Genomic DNA, 24,469 nt, shown 5'->3' on the forward strand with positions numbered 1-24,469 from the left:
ATCTGTGCATCACAACAGGAACATTAAGGTTTGGAACATCTGTGCATCACAATAGAAACATTAAGGTTTGGAACATCTGTGCATCACAATAGGAACATTAAGGTTTGGAACATCTGTGCATCACAATAGGAACATTAAGGTTTGGAACATCTGTGCATCACAATAGGAACATTAAGGTTTGGAACATCTGTGCATCACAATAGGAACATTAAGGTTTGGAACATCTGTGCATCACAATAGGAACATTAAGGTTTGGAACATCTGTGCATCACAATAGGAACATTAAGGTTTGGAACATCTGTGCATCACAATAGGAACATTAAGGTTTGGGTTTTGGTTTGACGATGTCCATTTACCCACTAACATGTGGTGAACAGCTGCGGTGATTTCTCTCTATCCAATAGTATAGACAGTGAGACAGACCTGCCCAGCAGCTCCGACTTTGTTTACATAAGAAAACAGGTCACACATTTGTTTTACTTGAGAAATGCTGTACCAAACACCTTCGTTAGATGTAAAATTGCGCAACTAAAAGATCCTCTGCAAAACTTAAAAAACATATTACAGATTTCTTGTTTTAGTTGCGCAAACCACTGTCTATGCTATCAGTGACTCCCTCGCTTACTCCACCCGACTCCCTCGCTTACTCCACCCCGACTCCCTCCCCTCCCTCCCTGACTCCCTCCCCTCCCTCCCTCCATGACTCCCTCCCTCCATAACTCCCTCCCTGACTGCCCTCCCTGACTCCCCTCCCTCCCTGACTCCCTCCATGACTGCCTCCCTGACTCCCTCCCTCCCCTCCCTCCATAACTCCCTACACTCGCCTCCCACACTGACTCCCTCCCTACCTGACTCCCTCCCTGTCTCCCTCCCCTTTCTCCATAACTCCCTCCCCTCACTCCCACACTGATGCTATTGGATAGAGAGAAATCACCGCAGCTGTTCACCACGTTAGTGGGTAAATGGACATCGTCAAACCAAAACCCAAACCTTAATGTTCCTGTTGTGATGCACAGATGTTCCAAACCTTAATGTTTACATACCCTACATTACTCATCTCATATGTATATACTGTACTCGATACCATCTACTGCATCTTGCCTATGCCGTTCTGTACCATCACTCATTCATATATCTTTATGTACATATTCTTTATCCCTTTACACTTGTGTGTATAAGGTAGTTGTGGAATTTTTAGTTAGATTACTCGTTGGTTATTACTGCATTGTCGGAACTAGATGCACAAGCATTTTGCTACAATTGCATTAGCATCTGCTAACCATGTGAATGTGATTTGATATGAACTCCATTTTAGATGAGACTGACTTTAATGACCAAAATTATCCCGTTTACACTTTGTAGTCAACTTTGACACAGGCCTCTTTCAAAGGGATTCATTGCTGTTTCTGTTGCCCAGAAATGATTTGGTATTGACATAACGTCTGCATTGGGCGTATAATTTAATAAATACAAATGACACCAAGTGGTTCCAGTCCAGTCTGTCAACCTTTAAATAGAACAACCTGTTTTTCTTGTTCTTCTCATTTCTTCTCTCAAACAGAGTCCTTAAATAAACGGCCTCAATCCTCCTCCTTAGAAGGCAGTGACCTTGAATGCATCGCCTTCCCTGCCGTCTCCGGTCTCTGGTTTCAACGGAGCATTTCCCACCTGTATCTCCACCTGGTTCCTGTCAGCGAACATCTGACTGATCTCCAGGAAGGTCTTGTTCTTGGTCTCCGGGACGATCAGCCAGATGTAGAACAGTGTCGCCAAGCAGACGAAGCAGAAGATGATGAAGCTGTTGGAGCCCAGGCCACTCTGGAGGGCAGAGATAGATATGTAGAAACACAGACAGAAAGAGGAAGACATTCAGGTCACACACAACTTCTGGACATGACAGCGTATATACTCTACGGTACTGTACTGATGATGAAACTATTGGTGCTCGGGTCTCTTTGGAGACAGAGGTAGAGGTAGAGCGATAGGTAGAGGTAGAGACAGAGGTAGAGGTAGAGCGATAGGTAGAGGTAGAGACAGAGGTAGAGGTAGAGACAGAGGTAGAGGTAGAGCGATAGGTAGAGGTAGAGACAGAGGTAGAGGTAGAGAGATAGGTAGAGGTAGAGACAGAGGTAGAGGTAGAGACAGAGGTAGAGGTAGAGAGATAGGTAGAGGTAGAGAGAGAGGCAGAGGTAAAGAGATAAAGGTAGACCGATAGGTAGGTAGAGGTAGAGAGATAGGTAGAGAGAGAGGCAGAGACAGGTAGAGAGAGAGATAGGTAGAGGTAGAGAGATAGGTAAAGGTAGAGACATAGATAGAGGGAGAGAGAGATAGGTAGAGGTAGAGAGAGATAGGTAGAGGTAGAGGTCGAAGTAGAGATATAGAGGTAGAGGTCAAGAGATAGGTGGGTGGGTGGGTGTAAAGAGAGATAGGTAGGTGGGTGGGTGGGTGTAAAGAGAGATAGGTAGGTGAGTGGGTGGGTGTAAAGAGAGATAGGTAGGTGAGTGGGTGGGTGTAAAGAGAGATAGGTAGGTGAGTGGGTGGGTGTAAAGAGAGATAGGTAGGTGAGTGGGTGGGTGTAAAGAGAGATAGGTTCCAGATGATGTTCACATCGTCAGGAACATGAGGTTGACTTCCGTCGACGGGCTTTTGTATTGGGGGAGAGAAGGGCGTGTTTCATAGTTCTCAACCAATGTCTGTTCACTTGGGCGTGGCCACTGAGTGAGCATAGTTTACTTATGAAAACAACTCTCATTTAGAATCAAAAATTACATTTAATCTTTTCACAAATTGTTTCATATTTAAACGTTTAAATTTCACAATAATTCCATGTGAATCTGTCGTCCTATCATCAGATATAATGTCCCAGACACCAACTGATCTGACATCATATTATGTCATCCTATCATCAGATATAATGTCCCAGACACCAACTGATCTGACATCATATTATGTCGTCCTATCATCAGATATAATGTCCCAGACACCAACTGATCTGACATCATATTATGTCGTCCTATCATCAGATATAATGTCCCAGACACCAACTGATCTGACATCATATTCTTTAAGTACCAACGGACACTTCCAACTGGTTGGATTACAGAAATATTGTTCCTTTCCCCAACCTTTTGATGTTACCATTCTCTTTCTATGTTAACGAAGGGCTTTCCAAGAGTCCATTCTGTAGAGTGGAGAGAAAAGGGTGAAAGGTATTTATGGGAGGGTCATAAACCTCACCCAACAGGGCAACGTCATGACAACTGATTCTGAGTAAAGCCTGTGTGTCTATGTATGTGGATGACTAAACACTATACACGTCAACTACTACAGAGTGTGAAATCACTGCAACACTTAGCTTAGCGATGAGCTTTTGAGGGCACTATGGTGTTGAACGCTGAGCTGTTGTTAAGGAATAGCATTCTCACATTGGTGCTCCTTTTGTCCAGGTGTGAAAGGGCAGTGTGGACTGCAATAGAGATTGCATCAACTGTGGATCTGTTGGGGCGGTATGCAAATTGGAGTGGGTCTAGGGTTTCTGGGATAATGGTGCTTTCAAAGCCTTTCATGGCTACAAATCAAATCAAAGTTTATTTGTCACGTGCGCTGAATACAACAGGTATAACTTACAGTGAAATGCATACTTACAGGTTCTAGCCAATAGTGCAAAAAATGTATTACAGATGTGAGTGCTACGGGTCGGTAGTAATTAGGCAGGTTACCTTAGTGTTCTTGGGCACAGGGACTATGGTGGTCTGCTTGAAACATGTTGGTATTACAGACTCAGACAGGGAGAGGTTGAAAATGTCATTGAAGATAGCGCATGCTCGGAGTACATGTCCTGGTAATCCATCTGGCCCTGCGGCCTTGTGAATGTTAACCTGTTTAAAGGTCTTACTCACATCGGCTGCAGAGAGCGTGATCACACAGTCATCCGGAACAGCTAATGCTCTCATGCATGTTTCAGTGTTACTTGCCTCGAAGCGAGCATAGAAGTTATTTAGCTCGTCTGGTAGGCTCGTGTCACTGGGCAGCTCTCGGCTGTGCTTCCCTTTGTAGTCTGTAATGGTTTGCAAGCCCTGCCACATCCGACGAGCGTCAGAGCCGGTGAACTATGATTCGATCTTAATCCTGTATTGATGCTTTGCTTGTTTGATGGTTCGCCAGAGGGCATAGCGGGATTTCTTATAAGCTTCCAGGTTAGAGTCCTTGAAAGCGACAGCTCTATCCTTTAGCTCAGCGCCAATGTTGCCTGTAGTCCATGGCTTCTGGTTGGGGTATGTACGTACGGTCACTGTGGGGACGACGTCATCAATGCACTTATTGATGAAGCCAATGAGTGATGTGGTGTACTCAGACAGAATCACTGGTGCTTCCTGCTTTAATTTTAGCTTGTAAGCAGGAATCAGGAGGATAGAATTATGGTCAGATTTGCCAAATGGAGGGTGAGGGAGAGCTTTGTACACATCTCTGTGTGTGGAGTAAAGGTGGTCTAGAGGTTTTTTCCCCCTCTGGTTGCACATTTAACATGCTGATAGAATTGAGGTAAAACTGATTTAAGTTTTCCTGTATTAAAGTCCCCGGCCACTAGGAGCGCCGCCTCTGGATGAGCGTTTTCCTGTTTGCTTATGGCGGAATACAGCTCATTGAGTGCGGTTTCAGTGCCAGCATCGGTCTGTGGTGGTATGTAGACAGCTACGAAAAATCTCTAGGTAGATAGTGTGGTCTACAGCTTATCATGATATTCTCCACCTCAGGCGAGCAAAACCTTGAGACTTCCTTAGATATCGTTGTAGATAGCTGTTGTTTACAAATATACATAGACCACACCCCTTGTCTTACCAGAGGCTGCTGTTCTATCCTACCGATAGAGTGTATAACCCGCCAGCTAGCTGTATGTTATGAATGTCGTCGTTCAGCCACGACTAGGTGAAACATAAGAGGTTGACTCCTGTATGTATTGACATAACACACACGCGCACACCCGGATAGTGTGTATTAATAGAGTAGTGAGCTGAGGGAACACACTTAATGTATTGTGAAATCTGTTGTAAAATGTATTTGAATGTTTAAAAATTGTATTATAATGTATATTACTGCCTTAATTTTTGCTGGACGCCAGGAAGAGACAGCAGCTACTGGGGATCCATAATAAATAGAAATGCATACAAATACAAATGGTCCATAAACACTACCGAGACTCTTATGGATATATATATATATATATATATATACTGCTCAAAAAAATAAAGGGAACACAACACAATGTAACTCCAAGTCAATCACACTTCTGTGAAATCAAACTGTCCACTTAGGAAGCAACACTGATTGACAATACATTTCACATGCTGTTGTACAAATGGAATAGACAACAGGTGGAAATTATAGGCAATTAGCAAGACAACCCCAATAAAGGAGTGGTTCTGCAAGTGGTGACCACAGACCACTTCTCAGTTCCTATGCTTCCTGGCTGATGTTTTGGTCACTTTTGAATGCTGGCTGTGCTTTCACTCTAGTGGTAGCATGAGACGGATTCTACAACCCACACAAGTGGCTCAGGTAGTGCAGCTCATCCAGGATGGCACATCAATGAGAGCTGTGGCAAGAAGGTTTGCTGTGTCTGTCAGCGTAGTGTCCAGTGCATGGAGGCACTACCAGGAGACAGGCCAGTACATCAGGAGACGTGGAGGAGGCCGTAGGAGGGCAACAACCCAGCAGCAGGACCGCTACCTCCACCTTTGTGCAAGGAGGAGCAGGAGGAGCACTGCCAGAGCCCTGCAAAATGACCTCCAGCAGGCCACAAATGTGCATGTGTCTGCTCAAATGGTCAGAAACAGACTCCATGAGGGTGGTATGAGGGCCCGACGTCCACAGGTGGGGGTTGTGCTTACAGCCCAACACCGTGAAGGACGTTTGACATTTGCCAAAAAACACCAAGATTGGCAAATTCGCCACTGGCGCCCTGTGCTCTTCACAGATGAAAGCAGGTTCACACTGAGCACATGTGACAGATGTGACAGAGTCTGGAGACGCCGTGGAGAACGTTCTGCTGCCTGCAACATCCTCCAGCATGACCGGTTTGGCGGTGGGTCAGTCATGGTGTGGGGTGGCATTTCTTTGGGGGGCCGCACAGCCCTCCGTGTGCTCGCCAGAGGTAGCCTGACTGCCATTAGGTACCGAGATGAGATCCTCAGACCCCTTGTGAGACCATATGCTGGTGCTGTTGGCCCTGGGTTCCTCCTAATGCAAGACAATGCTAGACCTCATGTGGCTGGAGTGTGTCAGCAGTTCCTGCAAGAGGAAGGCATTGATGCTATGGACTGGCCCGCCCGTTCCCGAGACCTGAATCCAATTGAGCACATCATATCTCGCTCCATCCACCAACGCCACGTTGCACCACAGAGTGTCCAGGAGTTGGCGGATGCTTTAGTCCAGGTCTGGGAGGAGATCCCTCAGGAGACCATCCGCCACCTCATCAGGAGCATGCCCAGGCATTGTAAGGAGGTCATACAGGCACGTGGAGGCCACACACACTACTGAGCCTCATTTTGACTTGTTTTAAGGACATTACATCAAAGTTGGATCAGCCTGTAGTATAGTTTTCCACTTTAATTTTGAGTGTGACTCCAAATCCAGACCTCCACGGGTTGATACATTTGATTTCCATTGATCATTTTTGTGTGATTTTGTTGTCAGCACATTCAACTATGTAAAGAAAAAAGTATTTAATAATAATATTTCATTCATTCAGATCTAGGATGTGTTATTTTAGTGTTCCCTTAATGTTTTTTTGCAGTGTATATACAAAATATCCAGAATCTCTCTTTGTTGGCATCAACATGACTTGTTTTGATTTGATTTGATTAGATTTTTACTATGAAAAATATATCCAGAATCTCTCTTTGTTGACATCAAAATGGCATCTTTCCGGCTTGGAGAACTGACCTCCATGAAGGGGAACACCAGTCCCACAGTGAAGTTGGACAGCCAGTGGATCGACCCTGCCACCATGAAGGCTGCTGGTCTGGAGGACTGGCGGAACATCTCTGTGGTCACCACGTAGGGAATAGTACCTTGAGACAGAGGTCAGAGGTTAGACATCCACAATGTTGCAATGTTCCGGCTTAACACGTTTGTACGAAACAGAACGTCAGTTTGGCATTGAGGAAGTACGTCACTGCCTTATCTGCTTCTTCATACCCCAAACACAAAATAGAGATTACGGAGATGATTTTTAATGAGTGTATTTCTGAAGTGGCTAGTTTGCATCAACTACCTTCAATAAAACTAATGCAAAGGTTTCACCCGCAAACTTTGGTTTCCAATCACGATGTTCTGGCATGTCTGCCTCGTGATTTGTAAAGAGGAAACAGACCATAGTCCCTGCTGTTGCCTAGGGTCAGGATTCCAAGACTAGTGAGACGTCTACGTTAGAGACTAGTGACAGGTCTACGTTAGAGACTAGTGACAGGTCTACGTTAGAGACTAGTACCAGGTCTACGTTAGAGACTAGTACCAGGTCTACGTTAGAGACTAGTACCAGGTCTACGTTAGAGACTAGTGACAGGTCTACGTTAGAGACTAGTGACAGGTCTACGTTAGAGACTAGTGACAGGTCTACGTTAGAGACTAGTGACAGGTCTACGTTAGAGACTAGTGACAGGTCTACGTTAGAGACTAGTGACAGGTCTACGTTAGAGACTAGTGACAGGTCTACGTTAGAGACTAGTGACAGGTCTACGTTAGAGACTAGTGACAGGTCTACGTTAGAAACTAGTGACAGGTCTATTGTTAGAGACTAGTGACAGGTCTACGTTAGAGACTAGTGACAGGTCTACGTTAGAGACTAGTGACAGGTCTACGTTAGAGACTAGTGACAGGTCTATGTTAGAGCAACATCATCTCTGTACTCACTGGGAATAGGACTTATGGGAACAGACATGTAGTCTATGACTAATTGACTAATTAATTGACTAATGCTACCGTATAGATGGTATGTATTCTATATGCACCAGAACCTGACCTTATGTCATGTTCTGGTCATGTTGTTATGTCATGTTGTTTTTGACACATTATTATACGGCCTATCGCATATTTAAAAGGCAATTGAATATTCAAACCATTACAGTGTGTCTGACCACACAAGAGGTTGACTTACTGGGTCCGACCGCGTGTCCAACAACATAGACGATGACACAGGCGATGCTGACGTAGGGCATCCACTCCGTACTCTCCTGTGTGTCAACAAAACTGGGTCTGTTATCATAAACCCGCTGTATTTACAGTTGTTCACTTCCTCGTTCTCTCTCTCTCTATATCTCTCTATATAACTCTCTATATCTCTATAACTCTATATATGTCTCTCTATATGTCTCTCTATATGTCTCTCTATATGTCAATATAACTCAATATCTCTCCACATCTCTCCACATCTCTCCACATCTCTCCACATCTCTCCACATCTCTCCACATCTCTCCACATCTCTCCACATAACTCTATATAACTCTATATAACTCTATATAACTCTACATCTCTCTACATCTCTCTACATCTCTCTATGTCTCTTTATGTCTCTCTAAATCCCATCCCCAGTAGACCCCCCCCCCCCCCCCACCACCACCACTGCTCCCAGGGTTGAAGTCTTAGGCCCTCAGCTCAGTCTGGTCCTGTGCCAACTGGTGGATACCTGATTTATGAGACTATAATCCTGCAAACTTTGTATCACGTTACCAGTATTAACTGCAGGTGCAATAAAGCATTTACACTAAAGGCTTTAGGGGATATTGAGTTGTAGTTTTAGCTTGTTGTGTTTGGCTGTTGTGTTTGTCTGGTGTTATGGGAGTTGTAGTTTTAGCTTGTGGTGTTTGGCTGGTGTTCTGGGAGTTGGAGTTTTAGCTTGTGGTGTTTGGCTGGTGTTCTGGGAGTTGGAGTTTTAGCTTGTGGTGTTTGGCTGTTGTTGTGTTTGGCTGGTGTTATGGGAGTTGTAGTTATAACTTATCGTGTTTGGCTGGTGTTATGGGAGTTGAAGTTTTAGATTGTAGAGTTTGTCTGATGTTATGGGAGTTGTTCAAGCTTGTAGTGTTTGGCTGGTGTAGTGTTTGTCTGGTGTTATGGGATTTGTAGTTTTTGCTTGTAGTGTTTTGCTGGTGTAGTGTTTGGCTGGCGTTATGAGAGTTGTAGTTATAGCTTGTAGCGTTTGTCTGGTGTTATGGGAGTTGTTCAAGCTTGTAGTGTTTTGCTGGTGTAGTGTTTGGCTGGTGTTATGGGAGTTGACGTTCTAGATTGTAGTGTTTGTCTGGTGTTATGGGAGTTGTTCAAGCTTGTAGTGTTTGGCTGGTGTTATGGGAGTTGTAGTTTTAGCTTGTAGTGTTTGGCTGGTGTTATGGGAGTTGTAGTTTTAGCTTGTAGTGTTTGGCTGGTGTTATGGGAGTTGTAGTTTTAGCTTGTAGTGTTTGGCTGGTGTTATGAGAGTTGTAGTTTTAGCTTGTAGTGTTTGGCTGGTGTTATGAGAGTTGCAGTTATTGTAGTATGTCTCTAACAACAACAGATTTACTATATATGCCTAGTGCAATACTATTGATCATAGTGTGCACTACTTTGGACCAGACCCGATGGCTTTGGTCCAAAGTAGGGCACTATGAAGGGAAAGGGGTGTGATTTGGGTGCAGTGTGGCTTACCTGGAAGGTGAGGGCCACAGTGAGGAGAGCACAGGACACACAGCAGATCCCAAACCCAATGAGGAGGAGCAGCCTCCTGCCTGCGGCCTCCACAATGAACACCTGTTGAACCACAGTCACAAACATGAAGGAAAGGTCGAAGGTGACTCCTGAAAACTGGAAGCATTTACTTGTGAGTCTATGGCTGCATTACACAGGCAGCCCAATTCTGATCTTTTCCCACAAATTAGTCTTTTGGCCAATCAGATCAGCTCTTTTGTCAATATTTGGGCAAAAGATCAGAACTGGGCTGCCTGTGTAAACCCAGCTTTAAGTTTCTACAGTACGTTAAAATGTGTGTTCAATTGAACTGAGCCCTTCAGTACAGTGTTGTAGACTGGAGAGAGGGCATTTCGTACCGCGGTGATGGTCATGAAGACGTTGACAGCCCCAGTTCCAACTGTGACGTACTGAATGTCACTCTCCGGGACTCCCGCTGAGCTGTAGATACTGTCAGCATAGTAGTATATCTAAGGAGAGGAGAGACAGGGTTCTAGCTTCAGATAATTTAATGGCAAAATTTGGGTTCTGGGAACTTTACCGAGATTCCCAGGTTTTCCAAAAATCCCGGCTGTAGGATTCCAGATTCCTGGCTTATTCCCTCCCAGTTCAGGGAATCTTCCATCCAGGATTTATGGAAAGTAGCTGGAATTTTGCAACCCTTGCTCAAAATAATGATTTCTCCCACTAGAGGGTCATCAGATCCATATAATATTCAACAATAGTGGATCAGTAACGCAGATGTTTCAGGGGTCCAAGCTTGTGTGAGGAATAAACTTGTCCCCAGGAACTGAAGACTTGCGTTAGCTCTCTTGCGGTAGCTTACCTTAGCATTAGCTCAGCGGGATAACACTGTCTTGAGGTACTCAGGAAACCTGGGTTTGAATCCCAGATGGTTACACACATAGAGATAGTATAGAGATTGCATCGTTGCATCTGTCCCATTAGGGTGTCTGTGAGAGCGCATATAACGCCATCGAGGCCAGCTCCATTTTGAAGTAGTCCCATTTTCTACTTCTGAGTTGGTAAACAAACTGAAAGGGTTCATACAGTCATCTGGAGGGTGTTTGAACAGGTATGAAGCCAAGGCTGGTGATTTACTGCCACCTGCAGTTATGAAATGTTTTCTCACAAGTATAAATAATTGGCTGATCCCTCCTGATGTCCTGGATGGAATTATGTGATCCTTAAACAATAGGCTGTCCCACCCAATTGACTACTTCAAAATGGTGAAAGTCCTGAATGGCGCTGCCCATGCTAAAACAGGCTTTTGGCCACTAGAGTTCTCTGTACATCTCTATGGTTACACCTTACCTCATTGATCCCCAGACAGCTGCTCATGTTCGTACACATTTGACTGTGTTAGCCCGCTGATCTAAAACCATTAGCTCAGGTCTTCTGGTCTCATACGCATGTTTTACCGCGTTGATCCCAGACAGCTGTTGACCCATGTTCATGGCTACGATGGAGATGAGCTGCCAGCGCAGGGAGCGGAGGGACAGGAGGTTGAGGACGGACAGGCGGCCCTCGGCTTGTTCTGATTGGTGCTCCAGTCTCATCTCATCCATCTCTCTGTCCACATCCTCCCAGCCTCGTAGACGCTGCAGCGCTGAGGGAAAGGAACGCACAACCTCCTCATCAATCAGTCAGTCTATCAACCAACCAAGCATTATGTATCTACCCCCCCCCCCCTTTCACCTAGTCAACTTGGGGATTCCAATCAGCGACATTTTGGTAAATGGCCCAACGCTACCTTGCCGCTTCTATCTGTCTATCTTTCTCTCTCTCGCCACCTCGCTTTCTCGCTACCTCTCTCTCTATCTCTCTCTCTGTGTCTGTGAAAATTGGCAGAGGTCGTGAAATTACCTCTCCGGGCGGTCTTGTCGTCTCCTCTCTGGATCAGCATGTACCTGGGGCTCTCTGGGAAGAACGGTAGTAGCAACAGCTCTACCAAGGCAGGGATACCTGTTAGACCCAGCATGAGAGGCCAGCCTGGGGAGAGGACAGGACACACACACCTTTTTAAAAAATAAATATATTTTTTACCTTTATTTAACCAGGCAAGTCAGTTAAGAACAAATTCTTATTTACAATGACGGCCTAGGAACAGTGGGTTAACTGCCTGTTCAGGGGCAGAACGACAGATTTGTACCTTGTCAGCTCAGGGGTTTGAACTTGCAACCTTCCGGTTCCTAGTCCAACGCTCTAACCACTAGGCTACGCTGCTGCCCCACCTTACTGAGCCACAGACAATCCAGCTACAGGTCAACCTCTCTAACCTCTAGCGTTTCCCAAACTCTGGGTTGGGTTGGGTGGTGTTGGTTAGGCCCGTGTGACATTAAAAACGTGACTTTTCAATTAGTCGCGGTCCCCCAGAAATCCCCTGATATCAATGTGGCGTTGTGTACCAGAACATTTTGTGCAACCTCTGCTCGAGGCTGCCCTACCTGTGTTGTTTCCCAGAATGCTCCTGATGCCTAACACCTGTGCACTGAGGATCCCGATGGTGATGAAGAGCTGAGGCACGACGCCGATCGCTCCTCTCAGGTTCTTCGGAGAGAGTTCACCCAGGTACATAGGTACCACGTTGGACGAAAGACCTAGAGGAGGGGTGACGACAGCGAATACATCAGGCTACAGGCTGCATTTCAATTAGCATCTGATTGCATCTGATCAATAAATAAGGTAATGTTTTTATTGAACCTTTATCTAACTAGGAAAGTCAGTTAAGAACAAATTCTTATTTTACAATGACAGCCTGCCCCCAGCCAAACCCTCCCCTAACCCAGACAATTGTGCACCACCCTACGGGACTCCCAATCACTGCCAGTTGTGATACAGCCCGAGATCGAACCAGGGTCTGGAGTGACGCATCTAACACTGAGATGTAGTGCCTTAGACAGCTGTGCCACTCGAGAGCCTCGTGAGACTGCCGTTATGAATCAAATTTAATCAGAAACTGACAGTTCATATACATATAGCTACGAATTTGAAGTATATGTTGTTCTTGAATAAACATTGGAAAGATAAGAAAATATTAAATGAGATAAGATATACAAACATTTCTGTCCATTAAACGTGATCAAAATTAGTGTGATAGAGTTTTTTTTTTTTTTTGCTGACCTGCGCAGATCCCCACTATAATCCTAGCCACGATGATGATCTCATATGACTTAGCGATCTCGCTCACTCCCATCATCACAGCAGGAACAACGGAGAAGATGTTATTGAAGAGGAGGGTGCCTTTCCTGTCAGACAAATTTTTCATTAGAGATAAACATAAATAGTATTTCATGATGATCAAAGCCAGTATGTATGTTTTCTGAACATTTACAAGCCTATTCCAGTTGTATTTTAACTTTTATAAACGGATAACTTATTATTTGGATGTATAGACAGTTAATGCATCTTTAATAACCAACTGGGTCATTACCTTCCTAGTTTGTTGACAAGCGGGGCCACCATCAGTGAGCCAAACAACCCTCCCAGGGGGAACATGGAGACAGACAGAGACCACAGCAAGGTGAGGAAGCTGTCCTCCATAGGTCCACCGTAACGCTCCACGTAGGTAGTGTTGTAGAACTGTTGTATGAACTGGACAAAGACACATTTTTATTGTATTTCACTTGTATTTTATACAGGAAGTTCCCATTAAAGGTCAAAATACCTCTTTTTTTTTGTGTCAACACAACAATTCAATTCAATTTAGCCCAAATACAATAGGTAGAAATGTGAAGTTTCAGTGCAGTTTATTAAGGGAAATAGATTGTATTGAAATTAATGTATTATTTCATTTATTTGTATTTTATATACTTCAGATAAATTCAGTGTGGTATAAATTACCTGCGATGGAGAGTTGATCACAGCCACGTTGTATCCATACTGGAAGGATGATCCAAAGGCAGATATGAGGGTAGCCAACATCAGGACAACAGTCAGCTTCTGTCGCGTAAAAAGGAGAACATAGTGTCACGCCCTGATCTGTTTCACCTGTCTTTGTGCTTGTCTCCACCCCCCTTCCAGGTGTCGCCCATCTTCCTCATTATCCCCTGGGTACTTATACCTGTGTTTTCTGTCTGTCTGTGCCACTTCGCTTTGTTCGTTCAAACCTACCAGCGGTTTCCCTTGCTGCTCACGGTTTTGACCTTTCCCGACCTGACCGTGCCGTTCTGTACCTTTACCCCACTACTCTGGATCACCGACCTCTGCCTGACCTGACCCTGCCTGCCCCGACCCGCCCCGAGCCTGCCTGCCTGCCCTGAGCCTGCCTGCCTGCCCTGAGCCTGCCTGCCTGCCCTGAGCCTGCCTGCCTGCCCTGAGCCTGCCTGCCTGCCCTGAGCCTGCCTGCCGTTCTGTACCTTTGCCCCACTACTCTGGATCACGACCTCTGCCTGACCTGACCCCGCCTGCTGTTCCGGTGCCTTACACCCTCTCTGAATTATTGCCCCCTGCCTGCCCTGACCCTGCCTGTCGTCCTGTACCTTCGCCCCCCACTACTCGAAATTATTGACCCCTGCCTGCCTGCCCTGAGCCTGCCTGCCCTGAGCCTGCCTGCCCTGAGCCTGAGACTGCCTGTCGTCCTGTACCTTCGCCCCCCACTACTCTGAATTATTGCCCTGAGCCTGCCGTTCTGTACCTTCGCCCCACTACTCTGGATCACGACCCCTGCCTGCACTGACCCTGAGCCTGCCTGTCGTCCTGTACCTTCGCCCCCCACTACTCTGAATTATTGCCCCCTGCCTGCCCTGACCCTGAGCTTGCCTGTCGTCCTGTACCTTCGCCCCTCTACTCTGAATTATTGCCCCCTGCCTGCCCTGACCCTGAGCTTGCCTGTCGTCCTGTACCTTCGCCCCTCTACTCTGAATTATTGCCCCCTGCCTGCCCTGACCCTGAGCTTGCCTGTCGTCCTGTACCTTCGCCCCTCTACTCTGAATTATTGCCCCCTGCCTGCCCTGACCCTGAGCTTGCCTGTACCTTCGCCCCACTACTCTGAATTATTGCCCCCTGCCTGCCTTTGACCTGTCATTTGCCTGCCCCTGTTTAAAGAATAAGCTTTTGTTTCTTCAACACTGTCTGCACCTGGGTCATACCTTAATAAAACATGATACTGTAGGAATTTAGCACAATCTGCAAATAACCACACATTTTCTACCTTATTGCTAACACTTCATGCAGTAGTTGTTTCCTATTTAGTAACATACTATCCATGTGCTAAGTATAATACAAATAGTTTTTTAAACTATTCAAAAATCCAACAAAGTATACAGCTGGGATGTTCATCAATGTAAAGTCATTTTCTCACCCCTCTCCTCTCTAAAGGTTTCCCCAAATTGTCTTCTTCCATGGCTCTGAACTTGGTTTCTATTGTCCCCTCTCAGTCACAGAGAGCAGACCAGCGCTGCCCTGACGGCTCCACAGATGTACTTTGGACATTAGATCAGAGGATCAGACGGTAGATTAGAGTTTACTACCCCCTGCTGTAAATACTTCAAACGCAGTGTTTTGTTGCCTTTATGGCATGTTAAGGTGTCTCCAGAAAGGGTTCACACCTCTTCACTTTGTTTCACATGATGTTGCTGTTACAACCAATCAGAGGATCAGACGGTAGAGTGTGCCTTGTTAAAAGTTACTTTTTTGGGAATTTCTTACTTGATGCGTTTGAGCCAGTCAGTTGTGTTGTGACTTGGTAGAATAACAGCGAAGACATCAAAACTATGAAACAGCACATCACATATGGAATCATGTAGTAACCAAAAAAAGTGTTAAACAAATCCAAATATATTTATATATTTGAGATTCTTCAAAGTAGCCACCCTTTGCCTTGATGACAGCTTTGCACATGCTTGGCTTTCTCTCAACCAGCTTCATGAGGTAGTGACCTGGAATGCATTTAAATTAACAAGTGTGCCTTGTTAAAAGTGAATTTGTGGAATTTCTTTCCTTCTTAATGCGTTTGAGCCAATCCATTGTTGTGACAAGGTACCTTTATATGTGACAAATCACATTTTATTTGGATTTGACTTGAAATTCACATTTCTGCAGAACAATAACCTAAAACACAAGGACAAATATACACTGGAGTTGCTTAGTTACCTAGTTACAGTTTTGATTTAAAAATCAGCTTGAAAATCTGTGGCAAGACTTGGAAATGGCTGTCTAGCAATGATTCGCAGTCAATTTATAATCCAGGTGTGGAAAGCTCTTAGACTTTAGCCAGAAACCCCTCACAGCTGTAAACACAAAGGTCAAAGGTGATTCTAACATGTATTGTGTGAATACATATGTAAATGAGATATTTCTACATTTCATTTTCAATACATTTGAGAACATTTCTAAAAACATGTTGTCACTTTGTCATAATGGGGGTATTGTGTGTAAACGGGTGAGAAAAATAAATATTGAATTCATTTTGAATTCAGGCTGTAACATTACAAAATGTGAAATAAGTCAAGCAGCCCGGCAGCCGAGGAATATGAATACTGAAGGCACTGTATGTACCATGGTGCATTGTGGTGGTACTGTGTTGCACGCTGAATGTACCATGGTGCATTGTGGTGGTACTGTGTTGCACGCTGAATGTACCATGGTGCATTGTTGTGGTACTATGTTGCACGCTGAATGGTGTTGGGCTTTGATAATGCGAGATAATAAAATAAACTAATCTGAATTTATTGGCTGAAAAATAGTATGTGTGTGGTTGTGTCACGCGGGACTAGGTGTATGTGCAGGAATCAGACGCAGAGAGAGAGTAACGGAGTAAAGTGCTTTACTATTGCACACCAAACAGCCCAGTACAATACAGGGCGCAGGACACTATACCAGACAACCCAAAACCACAGGGTGTCCAGTATAGAAAACAAAATACACACAGGTGAAACTAATAAGACAAAACCAACAGACAAACGAAAAAGGGTTCGGTAGCGGCTAGTAGGACGGTGACGACTACCGCCGAGCACGGCCCGAACAGGCAGGGGAGCCAACTTCCGCGGAAGTCGTGACAGATCGGGCCTGAATACTTTCTGAATGCCTTGTAAATACACATTAAAATACAAAAACACAGTCATGGGAAGCACAAATAACACATCACAACTCACCCAGAAAAACAGATACATTCCTCCACAAATACGTCCCCAATTGTTACGATCAACTAGGAGTGGTGGTGGGTGGAATCAGGCGCAGAGAGCAGGGTTCAGTCTTTCTTTCAAATTTATTCCCCAGCGCAACAAAACAGTCACGCCAACACACAGGGCGTATAATAAGTTGCCGGTCCAAACAACAGGACAAAATAGTCCGGAGAATAAATGTACGAATAACTCACACCATCAAACACAGAGTAACACAAACAAGCCCGCACAAATACCCAGCGGGCCTAGTGCCCTTAAATACCCTACAAACAAACCCTAATACAAAACAGGTGTACCCAATTACCCAATAACCAAAAACAAACGGAAAGGGAATCGATGGCAGCTAATAGGCCGGCGACGACGACCGCCGAGCACCGCCCGAACAGGAAGAGGCACCGTCTTCGGCAAGGTTCGTGACACCAATAAATACTTTCAATTGCCCGAACGGCACCAGACCATCAAGATAAAAACATTTTTATTTTTATTTTGTTCCAGCCAATAAAGTGTATTAAAAAGCAGATTTACCTCGCTCGGTGGAGACCCTAGGAACCTCAAGACTTAACCAATCCTGTGAACGGATTCGGCAATTTCGGTGTCTATACTGCAACAGCAAATTTAGATTAGAGTAATGTAGAGATCTATGGATCTTTAGCCAAGTCCAGCCAACCTTTTGATACAGGATACAGTGGTGAGTATCAAAACTGTCACCTGTAACAAAACAAAAGGGCATTATGGGAGATGGCATCCAAAGGTTCAAGAGTTTTAGCAGCTGCACTTTGATGAATAATATCATCGTAATCAACAACAGATAAAAAGGTTGACTGAATAATCTGCTTCCTACCGCTCAGAGAAAGGCACCATCTGTTTCAGTAGAAAAAGAACAACTTTAAATCTTAGCTTCTTAACCAGATCATCTTATATGTTATTTAAACATCAAATCTACGTTCGTTTGGAGAACCATCTAATGAGTGAACATGTAGTTCATCTGAAACATTCTTCGAGAGAGTTTGGAGAACCATCTAATGAGTGAACAGGTAGTTCATCTGAAACATTCTTAAAGAGAGTTTGGAGAACCATCTAATGAGTGAACATGTAGTTCATCTGAAACATTCTTCGAGAGAGTTTGGAGAACCATCTAATGAGTGAACATGTAGTTCATCTGAAACATTCTTTGAGAGAGTTTGGAGAACCATCTAATGAGTGAACATGTAGTTCATCTGAAACATTCTTAAAGAGAGTTTGGAGAACCATCTAATGAGTGAACATGTAGTTCATCTGAAACATTCTTTGAGAGAGTTTGGAGAACCATCTAATGAGTGAACATGTAGTTCATCTGAAACATTCTTCGAGAGAGTTTGGAGAACCATCTAATGAGTGAACATGTAGTTCATCTGAAACATTCTTAAAGAGAGTTTGGAGAACCATCTAATGAGTGAACATGTAGTTCATCTGAAACATTCTTTGAGAGAGTTTGGAGAACCATCTAATGAGTGAACATGTAGTTCATCTGAAACATTCTTCGAGAGAGTTTGGAGAACCATCTAATGAGTGAACATGTAGTTCATCTGAAACATTCTTCGAGAGAGTTTGGAGAACCATCTAATGAGTGAACATGTAGTTCATCTGAAACATTCTTCGAGAGAGTTTGGAGAACCATCTAATGAGTGAACATGTAGTTCATCTGAAACATTCTTAAAGAGAGTTTGGAGAACCATCTAATGAGTGAACATGTAGTTCATCTGAAACATTCTTCGAGAGAGTTTGGAGAACCATCTAATGAGTGAACATGTAGTTCATCTGAAACATTCTTCGAGAGAGTTTGGAGAACCATCTAATGAGTGAACATGTAGTTCATCTGAAACATTCTTTGAGAGAGTTTGGAGAACCATCTAATGAGTGAACATGTAGTTCATCTGAAACATTCTTAAAGAGAGTTTGGAGAACCATCTAATGAGTGAACATGTAGTTCATCTGAAACATTCTTCGAGAGAGTTTGGAGAACCATCTAATGAGTGAACATGTAGTTCATCTGAAACATTCTTTGAGAGAGTTTGGAGAACCATCTAATGAGTGAACATGTAGTTCATCTGAAACATTCTTAAAGAGAGTTTGGAGAACCATCTAATGAGTGAACATGTAGTTCATCTGAAACATTCTTCGAGAGAGTTTGGAGAACCATCTAATGAGTGAACATGTAGTTCATCTGAAACATTCTTTGAGAGAGTTTGGAGAACCATCTAATGAGTGAACATGTAGTTCATCTGAAACATTCTTCGAGAGAGTTTGGAGAACCATCTAATGAGTGAACATGTAGTTCATCTGAAACATTCTTCGAGAGAGTTTGGAGAACCATCTAATGAGTGAACATGTAGTTCATCTGAAACATTCTTAAAGAGAGTTTGGAGAACCATCTAATGAGTGAACATATAGTTCATCTGAAACATTCTTCGAGAGAGTTTGGAGACCATCTAATGAGTGAACAGGTAGTTAATCTGAAACATTCTTAAAGAGAGTTTGGAGAACCATCTAATGAGTGAACATATAGTTCATCTGAAACATTCTTCGAGAGAGTTTGGAGAACCATCTAATGAGTGAACATGTAGTTCATCTGAAACATTCTTCGAGAGAGTTTGGAGAACCATCTAATGAGTGAACATGTAGTTCATCTGAAACATTCTTCGAGAGAGTTTGGAGAACCATCTAATGAGTGAACATGTAGTTCATCTGAAACATTCTTAAAGAGAGTTTGGAGAACCATCTAATGAGTGAACATGTAGTTCATCTGAAACATTCTTCGAGAGAGTTTGGAGAACCATCTAATGAGTGAACATATAGTTCATCTGAAACATTCTTCGAGAGAGTTTGGAGAACCATCTAATGAGTGAACAGGTAGTTAATCTGAAACATTCTTCGAGAGAGTTTGGAGAACCATCTAATGAGTGAACATGTAGTTCATCTGAAACATTCTTAAAGAGAGTTTGGAGAACCATCTAATGAGTGAACATGTAGTTCATCTGAAACATTCTTCGAGAGAGTTTGGAGAACCATCTAATGAGTGAACATATAGTTCATCTGAAACATTCTTCGAGAGAGTTTGGAGAACCATCTAATGAGTGAACATGTAGTTCATCTGAAACATTCTTCGAGAGAGTTTGGAGAACCATCTAATGAGTGAACAGGTAGTTAATCTGAAACATTCTTAAAGAGAGTTTGGAGAACCATCTAATGAGTGAACATGTAGTTCATCTGAAACATTCTTTGAGAGAGTTTGGAGAACCATCTAATGAGTGAACATGTAGTTCATCTGAAACATTCTTCGAGAGAGTTTGGAGAACCATCTAATGAGTGAACATATAGTTCATCTGAAACATTCTTCGAGAGAGTTTGGAGAACCATCTAATGAGTGAACATGTAGTTCATCTGAAACATTCTTAAAGAGAGTTTGAAAACAACATGTATTTTCTTTTTGCCTGTATTAAGCACAAGTTTTAAATCACCAATCGATTCCTGCATACGGTACCTATAAAATGGGAGTGTAGTTTTGACACAGCCAGATCAACAGTCGGGGGTAATAGCATACACAATATATAGTATCATATACCTATGATATACCTATGAAGTTTACCATTTAAAAAAAAATCAGATTGACCAATGGTGTTTCTATAAATAGTGAAGAGATCAGGTCCCAGAATCCACCCCTGTGGTACACCTTTATGTACTTCAAGACATGCAGACTGAACCCCGTCAATGACGATGGATAAGCTCATCGTGATGCCATCAACAGGCCTATCAAGGACTTGTTCAATAAAATACCATGATCAACAGTATCACAAGATTTTGACAGGTCCACAAATAAAGCAGCACATTTCATTTTAGAGTCTAAAGTATCGACACGATAATTCACAGCTAAACTGGTTACTGTAATAATTAAATGCCCAGGACTAAACGCTGTGTCCTAAACCCTGTGTCCTAAACCCTGTGTCCTAAACCCTGTGTCCTAAACCCTGACTGTAGTGGTTGTTGTAATAGTACTGTGTTCTAAACCCTGTGTTCTAAACCCTGTGTCCTAAACCCTGTGTCCTAAACCCTGTGTTCTAAACCATGTGTCCTAAACCCTGTGTCCTAAACCCTGTGTCCTAAACCCTGTGTCCTAAACCCTGTGTCCTAAACCCTGACTGTAGTGGTTGTTGTAATAGTACTGTGTTCTAAACCCTGTGTTCTAAACCCTGTGTTCTAAACCCTGTGTCCTAAACCCTGTGTTCTAAACCATGTGTCCTAAACCCTGTGTCCTAAACCCTGTGTCCTAAACCCTGTGTCCTAAACCCTGACTGGTTTACATTCTAAATACATTTCTCAGATAAAAAAAAAGAGCAAAGTTGTACATTTACCCAGGATTCAATCATCTTATCCAGACCAGGAAGTCTTGAAATGGGGTTGATAATTATTGAGATCATGACATTTAAAAAACATATCCTTCATCATGCAGTCTATCTGAAACACGGTAGACATGAGAGGCATGGACATTATGGCTCATCCACTCTCTGACAGGGCAGCTATAGATTACACAACAGTCTTTTTGTTTATAAACTGTAGAAACAGGAAGTGGAGAGACACTGGTTTAAAGATGAGGTAAAGGCTTATTACATGGCGCTGTAACTATTTAGGAAGACCATGGACGGGTCCGAGCCAGGCTTATGTAACGGATGTGAAGTGGCTAGCTAGTTAGCGGTGGGGCGCGCTAAATAGCGTTTCAATCGGTGACGTCACTTGCTCTGAGACCTTGAAGTAGTGGTTCCCCTTTGCTCTGCAAGGGCCGCGGCTTTTGTGGAGCTTTTGTTGATGTGTGCAGAGGGTCCCTGGTTCGCGCCCGGGTATTGGGCGAGGGGACGGTTTAAAGTTATACTGTTACACTTACCTGACTGTAGTCACCCAAAAACCAGCGGACAATAAAATAGAAATAGAATATAATAAATTCTACATTTGTCAACTTCTGTAAGAAACTAACATTGTATTCTGTCTATAGCTGGCCCGGCAGAACCAGTGAGACCTAAAGCTTTAGTGTATGTGTTGCCAGAGCGAGAAATTAAATCTTCAACCCCACGGTGGTGTCACTTGACTTGAGATCCTGCTGCTACTATGTTCAACAGCAACCCTTCCCCCTCACTTTCACTTTAGGACTTGCTATTTTCAATAGCAGAGAGCGGACAGCAGATGGCACCATTGTGGCTCTATTGGGCTCAAAGTCACTGCAACAAACAGTCAGTCGTCAAATCAAATGTTATTGGTTCACATACATGTGATTAGCAGATGTTATTTGCTGGTGTAGCGAAATTGCTTGTGCTTCTAGCTCCGACAGTGCAGTAATATCTAATATCTAAGTAATATTTAAGAAATTACACGACATATACCCAGCTCGGATGGTTGATATCCTTGATGATCTTTTTGGCCTTCCTGTGACATCGGGTGCTGTAGGTGTCCTGGAGGGCAGGTAGTTTGACCCCGGTGATGCGTTGGGCAGACCGCACCACCTTCTGGAGAGCCTTGCCGTTTCTGACTGTGCAGTTGCCTTACCAGGAGGTGATACAGCCCAATAGGATGCTTTCAATTGTGCATCTGTAAAAGTTTGTGATGGTTTTAGGTGACAAGCCAAATTTCTTTAGCCTCCTGAGGTTTAAGAGGCTCTGTTGTGCCTTCTTCACCACACTGTCTGTGTGGGTGGTCGATTTCAGTTTCTCAGTGATGTGTACGCCGAAGAACTTAAAACTTTCCAACTTCTCCACCTCGGCCCCGTCGATGTAGATAGGGGAGCGCACCCTCTGCTGTTTCCTGAAGTCCACGATCATCTTCTTTGTTCTGTTGACGTTGAGTGAGAGGTTGTTGTCTAGGCACCACACTCCCAGAGCCCTCACCTCCTCCTTGTAGGCCGTCTCGTCATCGTTGGTAATCAAGTCTCCTCATGGAGGAGGGATGCTCATCATACTCTAGAATGGCCCTTTGGTTCAGGTCTGCCTATCTGCGTGACAGTAGTAGGCTGCATCACAGCACTAGCTCTATCTAAATTCATCTTTATCAATTCCTTGCACCCTCTCTCCTCGCCTCGTTCACAAAGCCCATTGGAGAAGAAGATCCTGATGGTCGGGACCTCTTTAACTCGGCCCCAATCTCTTTAACACGGCCCCAATCTCTTTAACACGGCCCCAATCTCTTTAACATGGCCCCAATCTCTTTAACACGGCCCCAATCTCTTTAACATGGCCCCAATCTCTTTTACATGGCCCCTCCTCTCTAACATGGCCCCTCTTCTTTTACATGGCCCCAATCTCTTTAACATGGCCCCTCCTCTTTAACATGGCCCCAATCTCTTTAACATGGCCCCTCCTCTCTAACATGGCCCCAATCTCTTTAACATGGTCCCAATCTCTTTAACATGGCCCCAATCTCTTTAACATGGCCCCAATCTCTTTAACATGGCCTCTCCTCTCTAACATGGCCCCAATCTCTTTAACATGGCCCCTCCTCTCTAACATGGCCCCAATCTCTTTAACATGGCCCCAATCTATTTAACATGGCCCCTCCTCTCTAACATGGCCCCTCCTCTCTAACATGACCCCTCCTCTAATACGGCCCCAATCTCTTTAACATGGCCCTTCCTCTTTAACATGGCCCCAATCTCTTTAACATGGCCCCAATCTCTTTAACATGGCCCCTCCTCTCTAACATGGCCCCTCCTCTCTAACATGGCCCCAATCTCTTTAACATGGCCCCAATCTCTTTAACATGGCCCCAATCTCTTTAACATGGCCCCAATCTCTTTAACATGGCCCCAATCTCTCTAACATGGCCCCAATCTCTTTAACATGGCCCCAATCTCTTTAACATGGCCCCTCCTCTCTAACATGGCCCCTCCTCTCTAACATGGCCCCTCCTCTCTAACATGGCCCTTCCTCTAACATGGCCCCTCCTCTCTAACATGGCCCCTCTCATCATTCAAGATGAAACACTGCCAGCAAAACGCCCTCTATTGTACTCCATGCACCAGACAGCAATTTAGTCAGAGTTGTTTTGATTTAGTGTGTAATTCATTTAGCACAGGATTATTCATTCTTCAGGATATTCCTTTTTAGAAATGGAGGGCCAATCTCTAAATTGTTACTATTGTTACTATCTTGCTGGATGATAATCGAATTGGTACATCATGCTTGGACAAGACCAGAAAATACTTTGCATGGGACTTTTTTTTCTTAAAGTCAAAGTATAATTAAGAAAATGCAGGCTATTCTGGAACATTTTCAACAGTGTGACACGTTTATGGGACTAGGGTCCACTCCTTTGGAATGAATGGCTTTACAAGGTAGAGCCTGGGGTGTAATAAGGAAAGTGGTACTAGATTCAATAATCTGTTACATTATACATTCATAATAAAAGCCCATTTACATCCGGGATAAATTAGAAATGATATATATCAGGCCTGCACTTCAACCCGGAGAAACAAATGTGCATCACCTACGGAGTTTGAGACATAAAGACACTGAAACATGAGATGCAAGCTGATGTCGCAGAGGAGACCAGCAGCTGATATTCTGCACGTACTCAATTCTGCGTCAGTTTCCTGCATCGTTTACGTCACCCT

The 24,469-nt window shown here is 43.9% G+C and overlaps 1 protein-coding gene across 3 annotated transcripts; it reads right to left on the reverse strand.

Annotated features, from left to right (window-relative positions):
• Positions 1–1,443: 1,443 nt before the first annotated feature.
• Positions 1,444–16,942, reverse strand: slc2a5 (solute carrier family 2 member 5). Of its 3 annotated transcripts, none has more exons than XM_020507037.2 (13): positions 16,810–16,940; positions 15,018–15,138; positions 13,559–13,657; positions 13,149–13,309; positions 12,839–12,963; positions 12,163–12,315; positions 11,582–11,707; positions 11,137–11,324; positions 10,075–10,185; positions 9,677–9,778; positions 8,156–8,231; positions 6,943–7,070; positions 1,444–1,818 (listed from the first exon to the last, which is right to left on the reverse strand). In XM_020507037.2, the coding sequence occupies exons 2-13, from the start codon at positions 15,057–15,059 to the stop codon at positions 1,594–1,596; spliced, it is 1,536 nt and encodes a 511-aa protein (XP_020362626.1). In that variant the 5' UTR covers positions 15,060–15,138; positions 16,810–16,940; the 3' UTR covers positions 1,444–1,593. The 3 variants fall into 3 exon arrangements, with proteins under 3 accessions (XP_020362626.1, XP_031650653.1, XP_020362629.1); XM_031794793.1 differs by lacking the exon at positions 16,810–16,940 and adding an exon at positions 15,365–15,427; XM_020507040.2 differs by lacking the exon at positions 15,018–15,138 and having other exon boundaries at positions 16,810–16,942.
• Positions 16,943–24,469: the final 7,527 nt, after the last annotated feature.

Source organism: Oncorhynchus kisutch, linkage group LG17, assembly GCF_002021735.2.
Source record: "Oncorhynchus kisutch isolate 150728-3 linkage group LG17, Okis_V2, whole genome shotgun sequence".
NCBI lineage: Eukaryota > Metazoa > Chordata > Actinopteri > Salmoniformes > Salmonidae > Oncorhynchus > Oncorhynchus kisutch.

Excerpts from the sequence above, each read along its gene's own strand:
- slc2a5 (XM_020507037.2), bottom strand. The coding sequence starts at position 15,059 with ATGGAAGAAGACAATTTGGGGAAACCTTTAGAGAGGAGAGGG. Across the intron at positions 12,964-13,148 it reads CTTGTCAACAAACTAGGAAG|GAAAGGCACCCTCCTCTTCA; the intron begins GTAATGACCCAG and ends TTTGTCTGACAG. Across the intron at positions 7,071-8,155 it reads TGGACACGCGGTCGGACCCA|GTACTATTCCCTACGTGGTG; the intron begins GTAAGTCAACCT and ends CTCTGTCTCAAG.